This window comes from Coccinella septempunctata, chromosome 8, assembly GCF_907165205.1.
Source record: "Coccinella septempunctata chromosome 8, icCocSept1.1, whole genome shotgun sequence".
Lineage (NCBI taxonomy): Eukaryota > Metazoa > Arthropoda > Insecta > Coleoptera > Coccinellidae > Coccinella > Coccinella septempunctata.
The window spans coordinates 30,539,512-30,551,989 of NC_058196.1; the positions used below are offsets into that span (position 1 = coordinate 30,539,512).

The 12,478-nt window shown below is 43.0% G+C and overlaps 1 protein-coding gene across 6 annotated transcripts in view; it reads left to right on the forward strand.

Annotated features, from left to right (window-relative positions):
* LOC123319288 (transcription factor collier) overlaps positions 1 to 11,277 on the forward strand; it is a 99,626-nt gene extending 88,349 nt beyond the window's left edge. For 3 of the 6 annotated variants that reach the window (XM_044906162.1, XM_044906167.1, XM_044906166.1), the window contains exons 9-15: positions 2,323 to 2,464; positions 7,952 to 8,118; positions 8,179 to 8,305; positions 8,366 to 8,454; positions 8,527 to 8,719; positions 9,085 to 9,285; positions 11,015 to 11,277. In XM_044906162.1, coding sequence (XP_044762097.1) covers positions 2,323 to 2,464; positions 7,952 to 8,118; positions 8,179 to 8,305; positions 8,366 to 8,454; positions 8,527 to 8,719; positions 9,085 to 9,285; positions 11,015 to 11,262 — 1,167 coding nt within the window. In that variant the 3' untranslated portion in view covers positions 11,263 to 11,277. The remainder of the gene's footprint in view (positions 1 to 2,322; positions 2,465 to 7,951; positions 8,119 to 8,178; positions 8,306 to 8,365; positions 8,455 to 8,526; positions 8,720 to 9,084; positions 9,286 to 11,014) is intronic. The other 3 variants (XM_044906163.1, XM_044906165.1, XM_044906164.1) reach the window with 3 other exon arrangements.
* Positions 11,278 to 12,478: the final 1,201 nt, after the last annotated feature.

Below are 12,478 nucleotides of genomic sequence, written 5' to 3' on the forward strand. Positions count from 1 at the left end.
CTTCATAGTGCGCAGGAATTTTTGTTGACGAATGTCCTCCCGTTCATGAAAAAATTGAAAAACAAACCTTTCAACACCCACTCACAATTTTGAAATGGTCTACAAAGCCAGAGAGAGATGATAACAAAACGAATCATCAGATCTACGCCATCGCGCGTCTTACCCTACACCCTTCAGACCCTCCAACGACTTGAACCCCAAGAAAACGGTCCCTCATCGAAACCGAGCCTGCCGCGCCTCCCGCCACCCCTCCATACTTCGGCCCCCAAGCTCCCCCGTTTTTAATCTCGCCGTCCGACGATGGCCGTCGTATATTTTCTTTCCTTTATCGACGCCGCCCACCGTCCGCCACCGTCATCATGTCAGTCTTGCCGTTCCCATGGGAACACCGCGTGTGTATAGCGGCGGCATGGTCCCCGGGGACGGGCCGCTGTCCCGTGGGAGGAGCTCCCTGTGATACAACGGCGGCGGGCGTCGGGAACGCAGAAAAGTCGCCACCGTGCGACGAAGATGCGGACGCGCGCCTATGGGTATTGTTGGCGGCCGGACGCCCGTGCCGCCTATGGTTGGAGTGTGACCGGAAGGAAATATTTTGGGGAGAAGTCAGGGAGAGAGATTGTTGATTGTTTCAAAGTTCGATTCAGTTCGTAAAATTTGAATTAATATCTGAATTACTTCCTCTATCTGTCAAGAATCCGAACGTTTCCACACCCCTTCTCGACTGCTTGATGACTGCAGTATGCGGTTCCCACAAACTAAGTTTTTGGAGCAAGTGGGTACAATATGAAGACCAAGGCAGCTGTTGACAAAACAGTGGTCCTGCCAAAACTTCTTTAGGGAAGCGAAAGCTGGACGTCCTACAGGCGACATATTAAACAGCTTGAACAAACGCAACAACGTCATCTGAGGCAAATAATGCACTTCAGGTGTTTCCACAAGGTTTCAAATGCTAGCAGCTCAGAAGATCTACAGATAATGTTGGACACTTATAAACATATATACGAAGCTTTAGGCCTTAGACTCAATATTGACAAAACCAGAAACCTGGTAAGTCCGCCAGAAAACCTTCAAACAGATATCAGCCTGGAAAATGAAACTCTAGAACAGGTCGAGCAGTTCAAATACTTGGGAGGCTTCTTAAATACTAGGGCTAACCTGGACACGGAAATACACAACCGCATCAATTCGGCATCACGGGCATTCTGGAAGCTAAGGGACAGAGTGTTCCCAGATCACGACCTCAATTTGAAGACCAAGACTGCTGTTTACAGAGCAGTGGTCCTCCCAACGCTTCTTTACGGAAGCGAAAGCTGGACGCCCTACATGCGACATATTAAACAGCTTGAACAAACGCAACAACGTCATCTAAGACAAATAATGCACAACAGAGGGTTCCAGAAGGTTTAAAATGCAGAAGTCTAGCAGCTCGCGAGTTGTATAACAATTGAGACTCAAGTAACGAGGGCCTGACTCAGATAGAACGACCACATTCTGAGGATGCAAGACACAAGACTCCCCTAAAAGCTCTAGATGGCAAATTCACAGAGGGAGCTCGGAAACCAGGAGGCCAGTATGAGCGATTTAAGGATATACTGCATCAATCCCTAAAATCAGTTAATGCCAATCATAACTGGGAACAACTAGCGTTAGACAGATCACAGTGGAGGTCTTTGGTCCACAGTTATAATGGAGACTCGAGAAGAATACAGCGGCGGCCAGATCTGGTTGGTGATTATCCATGCCCGGTGTGTGGAAGGATCTGTAGGTCACAGTTGGGTCTCTACAGTCACAGGAGGGCACACAGTCGCCAGTAGCCCTAAGAAATTATAAGTTTGATCTCACCGATTGTTTTGTTTTTGAGTCTTTTTGTAGTTTGATCCCTGGTAACGGGATACAGCAATAATGATGATGATGACATCCTGTCATCTTAACTCTGAGAGTTCAGAAGGAGGATAGAGCTGGATTTTGTTCCCTGTCAGATGGCGTTAAGGTGTATTAATACACCACAGTTGCATCAGACGTCGCGTCGACTGTAGGGGCCATCAATTGTCATTTTCGTCGACGTTGAAGTTGTGTTGCTCTGATGATGTCAGATGAGACCGAACCTGTGGTCAGAATGTAGTCTTTCTCGATGGAGTGCTCTTTTGCTAACTCAGCCGATCGACCATTCGATCTAACATTCATATCGGCAAACGTGCTATGTTTTTTTTTATCTCGGACTTATTTCAAATTTCAAAATTTTCTGAGCTGCACGTATACGGTTTCTCTGATCATTCATGATTTTACAAAGGTGACAAATTGATTGAGCTTTGTTTTTTTCAGGTTGTCATAGCAACTCAAGTGTCAGTAGATGGACCACTCCTAGCAATTTCCGACAACATGTTCGTACACAACAACTCCAAACACGGAAGGAGGGCGAAAAGAATGGATCCATCAGAAGGTGAGGATTTCCTTGTTTACCTAGGTAATCAACAAATTTGACACAGATTTCATTCCAAACTTCTTCTTCTTCTTCTTCTTCTTCTTCCACATATCATAGGCCTTAGGCCTGTGTTTTCCAACTCTCAGTTCTCTTGAGACATTGATGACCACGAATCCATCCATCTCTTTGGGGGTCTTCCTAAGGGGCGTCGTGTCCGTGGTGTACCATCCCTAGCGATTTTTGCTAGTCTTCCCGTAGTCATCCTGTCCACGTGATCATTCCAAGCTCTTCTACGCTTACGTCCCCACCTGACAATGTCTTCTACTTGACATTCGTGCCTTATGTCAGTGTTTCTTTTCCTATCTCTTAGTGTGTAGCCTGAGATGTTTCTTAGTATTTTCATTTCAGTTGTTCGAATGATATTTTTAGTTTTTTTGTTGTCAGCTCTTGTTTCTATAGCGTATGTTAATACCGGTCTAACACAAGTTTTGTATATCCTTACTTTAGCCTTTTTATTCATAAACGTATTATTCCAGATGATGTCCCGTAGTGCACCTGATATTCTGCTGGCTTTAGTCGCTTGTCCATTCACTTCATTTGTTCTATTTTGGCTTGAAGTAATTTGTATGCCTAGGTAGTCGAATGACATAACTTGTTCAATGATTTTATTTTCCAGAGAAAGTTTGCATCTCACTGGTTCTTTGGAAACGACGAGGGTTTTGGTTTTTGTGATGGATATTTGCATGTTGAGGTTTTTAGCTTTTACATAGAATGCGTTCAGGAGCCGTTGCAAATCGTCTTCGTTCTCTGCTATAATCAGGGCGTCATCGGCAAAACAGATAATCTTGATTATGCCCGTTGTAAGCGCATATCCTCCTTTTGTACTTTTAACTTGATTTATTATTTCGTCCATTATTTGATTAAAAAGCTGGGGGCTCAAAGAATCTCCTTGTCGAATTCCTGTTGGCGTTTTTATTTCCTTTGTTAGGTTTTGATTAACTAATATGTGGGTAGATGTATTGTGATTAAGTTGTCTTATGATATCTATTATTGTTTTCGGCACCTGTTTCTTTCCAAGGATATCCACTACGTCACTTAATCTTACCCTATCGAACGCTTTGGTGAGATCTATAAAGCACATGTATGCGGGCTTTCCGTATTCTATAGCCTTTTCCACTACTTGCCTAACTATGAAAATAGCATCTATAGTCGACCGATTTTTCCTGAACCCTTGCTGTTCCTCTGATATGTTCACATGCTCGCTTATTATTGCTTCTATGATCTTTGTGAAAAGTTTCATTACTGAGCTTAGTAGGGTTATGCCTCTATAGTTTTCTGGTGATTTCTTGTCCCCTTTTTTGAATATAGGAATGGTTATGCTCTTTTTCCATTCTTTAGGGACTTTTTTGGATGTTAATATCTTGTTGAAGAGTTTTGTAAGTTCCACGATCAATTTTTGACCTCCGTATTTCAACAGCTCATTCGGTATATTATCTAGCCCTGGCGATTTTCTGTTCTTAATCTTTTTTGCCATTTCTGTAGTCATTTCTTCGGTTATTACGGGACATTCTTCGTTTTCTCCACTTCCTTCTTCACTGTGTTTCTTATCTTTCTCTTCGGGGTTATCTGTGTACAGTTGTTCAAAATAGGTTTTCCAGCGGGACTCATCAATTTGTTGTGTCTGTGCATATTCCACGATGTCCAGTTTCCTTCTCTTCAACATTCCCCACACCTTCCTTTGAGCTCCATACAAGTCATGCTCCATATCGCAGGTAAACTTTTCCCAGTAGTTACGTTTTATGTTTCTGATTTCTGCGTTAACCCAGTTTCTTGTTTGAATGTAATGATATTTTTCTTCTGGTATTTGGTTGTTTCTATATCTCAAGTATGCTTCGCGTTTTTCTCTAGCCAGAGCTTTTACTTCTGGTGTATACCATTGCTTGTTTTTATAATTTTTATTAGCTCCAACCTTTCTCACACCCAGAGCCTCAAAAGCTGCGTCGGTAATGTTTGTTTTTATCTTTTCCCAGCACCTCTCTGTGTCGTCCTGTTCCGTGATGGTGTTTGATTCTATTTTTTGAGATAGTCGGGCTTGGTATAGTGCCTTAGTTGTTGGGTCTCTGATGGACTCTATGTTTATTTTCTCCTTTTTTGTTGAATCTGGTACCTTCTTCTTCTGAATGGTAATCCTCAGCTTACAAATGACCAAAAAGTGGTCGGATCCTATATTAGCTGATGTCAGGCTTTTTGTGTCCAATATTTGGGTTGGATGTATGGCCCTGTTCGATATTATATAGTCTATGGTTGAGTTTTGGCCTCTAGTGTTCTGCCATGTAATTTTGTGTTGGGGCTTGTGTTTAAAAAAGGTGTTGTTAATTCTCATATTATAACGTGCACACAGATCTATTAACGCTTCCCCGTTCTCGTTGATGTAGTCCTCGTTAAATTTGTATTTTACTCCAGGTAGTACACTATTCCCGATTCTGGCATTTAGATCACCCATAATCAGTAGTTTTTCATTTGTTGGTATGTTTCTTAGCTCGGTTTCTAGATTTTCGTAAAATGTCTCTGTTTCTTCTTTGCTCTTACCAATGTCTGGGGCATACACACTGATAAGGTTGAGATTTTCTGTTCCTATCATCAGTGATACTCTAAGGATTCTTTCATTTACGTAGTGTATGTCTTGTATTAGGTGTTCGTATTTTTCGGCTATAAGTAGCCCCACTCCGGCTGTGGCTCTTTTGTGTTTATCGACACCGCTATATATTAGCACGTAGTTTGGTGTTCTTATGGTTCCCTTACCTTTGCGCTTGGTTTCTGACAACGCACATATATCTATTTTGTGCTGTTCCATCTCTAAAAGTATTTCGCTCCCTTTGGTATTCCACGACATTATGTTCCAGCAAGCTGTTCGAATTATGTTTTTCCTCCATTTCTGCTTCTTGTTCAGTTTGTTTTCAGTTTTCGTATTCCAGTTTCTAGCAGGGTTCGTCATCGTTGCATCCGTCCTGTTCCGAGGCTCATTGTTGGATCTGTGAGCATGTATTATTTTTTTACGTCCGGCAGGTTGCTAGCCTCACCTGACAACCCTCCTCCTTTATCCGGGCTTGGGACCGGCAACAGTATTCGCTGGACTACTCAATCCGCCCAGCACCCACTGCAGGCGGAGTTCCAAACAAGACTCAAAATCCAATTATTGTGTCAGTAAACGACTCGCTGCATTTCACAGCGCGCACCGGACTTACCGTACGACAAGTCCCGCGATAAATCCGTCCCGCCGCGACACCCTTACCGGCCACGTCGTATCCCCCCGAAACGGGGTAAAATGGAGTCGGTGAATGGAGAAAGAACCGGCTAGTCATCGAGTTACGCTTCTCCCCCTCCCTACCCTCTCCGAGCCCCTTCCTCCTTACTCCACTGAACTGAATCGGGAACCAATTTCGCGAAGTTTCGGATACGCCGCGCGCCCCCGCATACAAACGAGACCTTTTTTACGACGCCAAACCGACTTTGGACGTCGCGGCGGCGGAACGGCGTCCCCGCCGGTGCGGCAAAGACGACGCTGAGCAAGGACTGGAGCCGAATAACAACTAGGCCGGAAATGATTTGTGAGGGGACGTATATACGCCGTTTTGGGGAGATTCGTCCTATGGCTCGGCTCTCGTTTCGCAGGGGGTGGTTTTTGATGATTTTTCGAACTTCTTCCGTTGAAAAAACTAGTAATCCATTGTTTTGTATAATGACAGGGGCCAAAAATCGTTCATCTGGTTCTATGACTCGAACCAGTGTCACAATGAGACATATAACTCACCCTGCTCTATGATCAAGGCTAAATTGACTTCTGTCGATGATGATCTGTGGCGAAGCCAGTATATTAAAACTGCCGATCTGAAATGGGTATACGGTTAATCTTATCAAATATGATGATGATAATGATCAAATATATCAGAAGTGAAGCTCCATAAATACTAAGGCTAACCTGGACACGGATTACGGAAATACACAACCGTCTCAATTCGGCATCAAGGCCATTCTGGAAGCTAAAGGATACAGTGTTTCAAAATCACAACCTCAATCTGAAGACCAAGAGAGCTGTTTACAAAGCATTATAACAGAATTTGAGGGTAATGTTAGTTTTTGACTTTAATTGGAACTCATCGCACTTCTCAGCTCAGAGGATCTACATATAATGTTGGACACCTATAAACATATATACGAAGCTTTAGGCCTTAAACTCAATATCGACAAAACCAGAATCCTGGTGAGTCCGCCAGAAAGCCTTCAAACTGATATCAGCCTGGAGGATGAAACTCCAGAACAGGTCGAGCAGTTCAAATACTTGGGAAGCTTCATAAATACTAGGGCTAACCAGGACACGGAAATGCACAACCGTATCACTTCGGCATCACGGGCATTCTGGAAGCCAAAGTACAGAGTGTTTCAAAATCACGACCTCAATCTGAAGACCAAGACAGCTGTTCAAAAAGCAGTGGTCCTCCTAACGCTTCTTTACGGAAGCGAAAGCTAAACGCCCTACTGGCGACATATTAAACAGCTTGAACAAACGCTACAACGTCGTCTAAGACAAATAATGCACATCAGATGGTCCCACAAAGTTTCAAATGCAGAAGTCTTGCAACGCGCGAGTTGTATAACAATTGAGAGTCGAGTAACGAGGGTTCGACTCAGATGGAGCGGCCACATTCTGAGGATGCAAGACACAAGACTCTCCAAAATAGCTCTGTATGGCGAATACACAGAGGGAGCTCGGAAATCAGGAGTTCAGTATGAGCAGTTTAAGGATATACTGCATCAATCCCTAAAATTCAGTTGATGCCAATCATAACTGGGAACAACTAGAGTTAGACAGACCACAGTGGGGGTCTTTGTTCTTCAGTTATAATGGAGACTCGAGAAGAATACAGCGGCGGCCAGATCTCGTTGGTGACTATCCATGCCCGGAGTGTGGAAGGATCTGTGTGGGTCTCTTCAGTCACAGGAGGGCATACAGTCGCAAGTAGCCCTAAGAAATTATGAGTTTGATCACATCGATAGTTTTGTTTTTGAGTCTTTTTGTAAATTTATTCTCGGCAACGGGATACAGCAATGAATGAATGGTGACATTAGGAATCATCTCGAGAGACAGGTGCCCACCATCACAAAGTTACTATGGTTGGGTTCATGTTTTTCTTGAAGAGCTGCGCAGTTTTGATTCGAGCCCAAAATTTCCAAGAAACCTTGAATTCCGAACTCCAAAAATCAAGAACCTGTTTGAGTCTTACAAAGAAAAAGAGCCTCCACTTATATTTACTTGAAAGCGACTTGCAGGTTCAGGAATGCTGGCATATAGTTGTCAACTTGTTCTTCCTTTCATCCGCTTATCAATTATGATGTAATTCTGAACAGATTTTACTATCTTGCCAGTTCTTCCAAGGCTTCGATCTGACCAACGATTAATTGTACTTCACACTTATTCCAATTTGCATTTCAAATCCTCGAGTGCATAAGCGAGATACATCATATGTTTAGGTCAATTTCCAGGACTGTACCCGCCTCTCCCCGTAGCGACACCCTGTATAAAGGCCATAAGCCCGAGCGAGGGTTGGACAGCGGGAGGATCCACCGTCATCATTGTCGGCGACAACTTTTTCGACGGCCTTCAAGTAGTCTTCGGAACGATGTTGGTATGGAGCGAGGTGAGTATTCATTTCAATAAGTTCCAATTATCGATACTCATCCACTTCAATCTTCACCAGTTGATAACGCCGCATGCCATAAGGGTCCAAACGCCACCAAGACATATACCTGGAGTTGTCGAAGTGACACTGTCCTACAAGTCGAAGCAGTTTTGTAAAGGCGCACCAGGTCGTTTCGTATACGTATGTAAGTACCACTAAGAAGTCATGGTGAGCGACAGATATTGACTTTTGTGTCCTTTCACAGCTCTGAACGAACCTACGATAGACTACGGCTTCCAGAGGCTCCAGAAACTTATACCAAGGCATCCAGGCGATCCTGAGAAACTTCCTAAGGTAATTTTCCAACTAATCAGGGTGTTGAAAGTATTTCAAGAATATTTCTTGACCTTCTTCGTTTCTTTTCAGGAAATCATCCTTAAGAGGGCTGCAGATCTCGCGGAAGCCTTATATTCTATGCCGAGGAATAACCAACTGACCCTTGGCGGTCCCAGATCTCCATCCATGGCGAATAATGGGATGTCATCGGCCACGTTTAACGCGTATGCAGGACAATTGGCTGTCAGCGTTCAGGAGAGTGGAAACGGTCAGTGGACTGAAGGTGCTTATCCTTCTTTTTCGACACTGTCGTCTGCAAGCTTTAGTTCTAGTTGTTGTAGTTTAGCAAAAGGTTCTTTTGGCACTTCTAACATAAATTTCAAATCTCCAATTCCAAAATGAATATCAACTTTGTGTTCTTGTACCTCCGTCAGGTCAGGTTAGGAAGCTGGAAGCTCTTTGTAGCCAGATTTTGAACCTATCAGCACAAAATTTGCATGATGTATAAAACTCGTATCTAGATGGTCTACTGAAACCAAAAACAAGTAGTTGATGGAGCATGTGCATGAGTTAAATCGAAATATCCCTGTGTCGATTTTCGATGAGTACTGATTGGTGGTTTTCTGATCGGTAGGGTTTTTCTTTTAGACGAGTACGGAAGGGCACAGAGTAGCAGCGTGTCGCCTAGGGGGGGTGGTTATTGCTCTAGTGCTTCCACACCACACTCGTCCAACGGTGGCTCGTTCGTGAACGGCGCCTATGGAGGATCCACGCCCACTAGTACGCCGCTGAACACCTCCAACATGCTGCCAGGATCCCCGTCCACTGGGATCTTCAATTCCGTACCCAGTAAGTATATCCCATTTTCGTAAATCTCTGCCATTTTCACTTGCTCGCTAGAATAGTTGGTAGAGAATCGATTTTGAACAGGGGAAATGTAATGTTACCATATATTTCGGATATTTTCACATCCAAACTCTTGACCAAAGGGGATAGATCGCTTGAAGAAGAATGTTGAGTGTTGAAAACCTATACTGAAGCTACCAGTGACTGCACCCTGATTCTTCTTGAAAAAAAAAACCCCCAATGGGTCGCTCAAAAGTCATCCAATAACGTTGGTGTATGTTCAATCAAAAGTACCTCTAAAAGAACATTCAATACAGCCCGGGTTTACTGCTGACTGAGGAATACCTTAATACTACCTAACTTGCAAAAAAAAACAGCATGACATTCCTATGGACTCCAATATCTAATGGTATTGGAGGTGGATGAACATGCGAAAGGAGCATCAGGGTTAACTTCAGCTAGTGTTTAACCCTTTGGAACGAAACAAGGCAGCTTTCAACAGTGAAAATGCAACAGTCTACACGTATTACACCAAGAAGCTCTTGTAGCTGCCACCTGCTGAGTAATTCTCACCATGCGACAGCCAAGACTCTTTCAGACATCGTAAGATTTGTCGACCCCAGATACTGATCGAGCAAGAGTATCAGAAAAAACTAACAGAAGGATCTGATCACTTAGAGAACAAAATTCGTAGCAGAAGAGTAGAATTCCTCAATCGATCAATCACTAACCTAACCTAAACGAACCTAACCTAACTTAGCTCAATGCAACCTAACCTTACCATTGAAGTTAATGGTATGTGGTACTAATTTTGCTTCTTTGGTCTACTACTTGTCCGTGGACTCAGGGGGCCAAGGTAGCCATAGTTAACCGAGACACTCCTTAATCGTAATAAGCCTTTTCTTGCTAGCTCTGACTCTGGCGTTTTTTTTGTCTTTTCTGCCTAGGTTAGGTTAGGTTAGGTTAGCCTAAGTTAGGTCAGCCTCTGTTAGGTCAGCCTAGGTTAGGTCAGCCTAGGGTTGGTCAGCCTAGGTTAGGTCAGCCTAGGTTAGGTAGCAAAGATGTCAAACTCTAAACGCACGCTTTGACAAGAGCCTTGGATTTGGAAGGAGTTTGGGTTCGGGATATTGTGGTGTGAAGTACTAACATTACTCTTTGGGTCAGCCCAGGGTCCATAGACTCCAGGGGACAAGTGAGTCATAGTTACTTCCAACCCGGCTTTGGGTAAAGTACTAACGTTACTCTTTGGGTCTACCTCGAGTTCGCAGAGGGGGCAAATGAGTCATAGTTACTTCTTGTTTTGAAGGACTCACATTACTCTTTGGGTCTGCCTCGACTACGTGGATTCGAGAGACTAAGAGAGGCATAGTAACTTCTTCTTGGTTTCGTGGCTCCTCTCAAGAACAAGTCTTAAGATTCCTGACAACTACTTAAGCTCGTACACCACGACAAGGTGATGACCATTGTACGGGGACTCAACCCACCCCAACTTAACCTAATATAACGCAACCCAACCTAACCTAACTGATTTTGTCTTCCTAATGGTGTGTTTCTGTGGAGAGACGTTTTAGTTTTGACCTGTTGTCGATATCAACACTCTTCTGGTGAGGGTGTGTTGATTTGCAACGTGGTTTAAGGGTGTCATCTTCAGTTTCGAACCCCGCAACCTCGTAAAACTGCGAATGTTCTCGAAATCAGTCTAATTGTTCCCTTTTGAATTTTGTTATTTTAGTCTCAACTGAAGCGGGTCACTACCATTTCGGCCTTCACTACACCAGCAACAACAACAACAATAACAACAACGATACCACGACCACCGTCAAGTCCGAAACGTCGGACAAGGAGAAGAGCGCCTTCGCCCCCGTCATCAGGGCAGGCTGCGACGTGTCCCCCTCCACCAGCACCCGCACCCCCGCCCCGGCGCTGTTTCACCACCAGCCCATAACCGGTTGGCACCATTTGGCAGCCGTACAATGTTAGTATATTATTTTATTATCTTTGCGCCCGTTGCCGCTTATAATTTTCCATTATCTGCAACAGTTCTCTTTTCCGCCGGTTCTAATTGCGTTACGTTCGCTTTCATAAGCGTCCTACTATTCAGAACTAAGTAGATTTCGCCCCGTTTTAAATGCCCGGGCTTCGGTAACAAGGCGTAACTGAACTGGTTTTTCGGGCTTTCTCTCTATACGTTTTCCCTTTGATAAGTTCGCCGTTTGTGTGTGTGCGTGGGTGTGGGGTTATCGAATTTTTGCGGAAATTCGAGAACGATACGATTTAATGGGTATAGTTTATTCGTTTTGGCGACGAAGCGACGTCACTTATCGGAAGGAAACGTCGTTGTCAGACTGCCGAAATTATCCTTTAACTTTTGGATATTTTACAAAAACAAACGTGCTTGTTTGATGAAAGGGAAAATTTGAGTTTGAAAGTGTACGTGATTCAATTTTGATTCAGCCAAATTTCTATAAATGAATATACAGGGTGAGTCTTTGACTCGTACTAATAATTTAACAGCAGATTCTAGAGGTCAAAAGAAACACTTTTTTTTATTTGCCATTTTTTCCGAATCGGCTCGGTTTGAAAGATACAGGCTGTTGAAAAACCATAAAAAAATGTTATTTTTAGTTCTATCTCACAAGTGGTTTTATCGAATGAAATGAATTTCGGAATATAGTTTTTCATTTATTTGATTAATCTTTTTCGAACACAAGATATCACTCACGTCTTCCAGTTTTCTCATTATGACCATTACGTACCATAAAAATACCAAAACTTCAAAGAACCCAAGTCTTGAAACTGAGTTTTACGCTATCTAATGAATATTTGAACGTATTGTAAAATAAAAGTTCTCAATATTTTCCCGTATAATGCGCAGTTTTCGAGTAATTTGATGTTCAGAAATTGAAGAGTATCTGTGTAATTTGAAAAATTGGGTACTTTGGCTGAATACAACTCTGTTTGAAAGATACACAGATATATAGTGTCACAGATTTAGCTAGTCATTCTGAAGGTAATTTTGTTTTTCCAGAGCTGGCACAGCTCATTATGAAAACTTAAAATCGCTATATCTTTTTATAAGGGCCGAATAGGAAAAAATGATATAGGAAAAAAGTGTTTCTTTTGACAAGAATTCACTGTTAAAATATTCGTATCGTGAGTCAAAGACTCACCCTGTATATATTTTTGAAAAGCAATT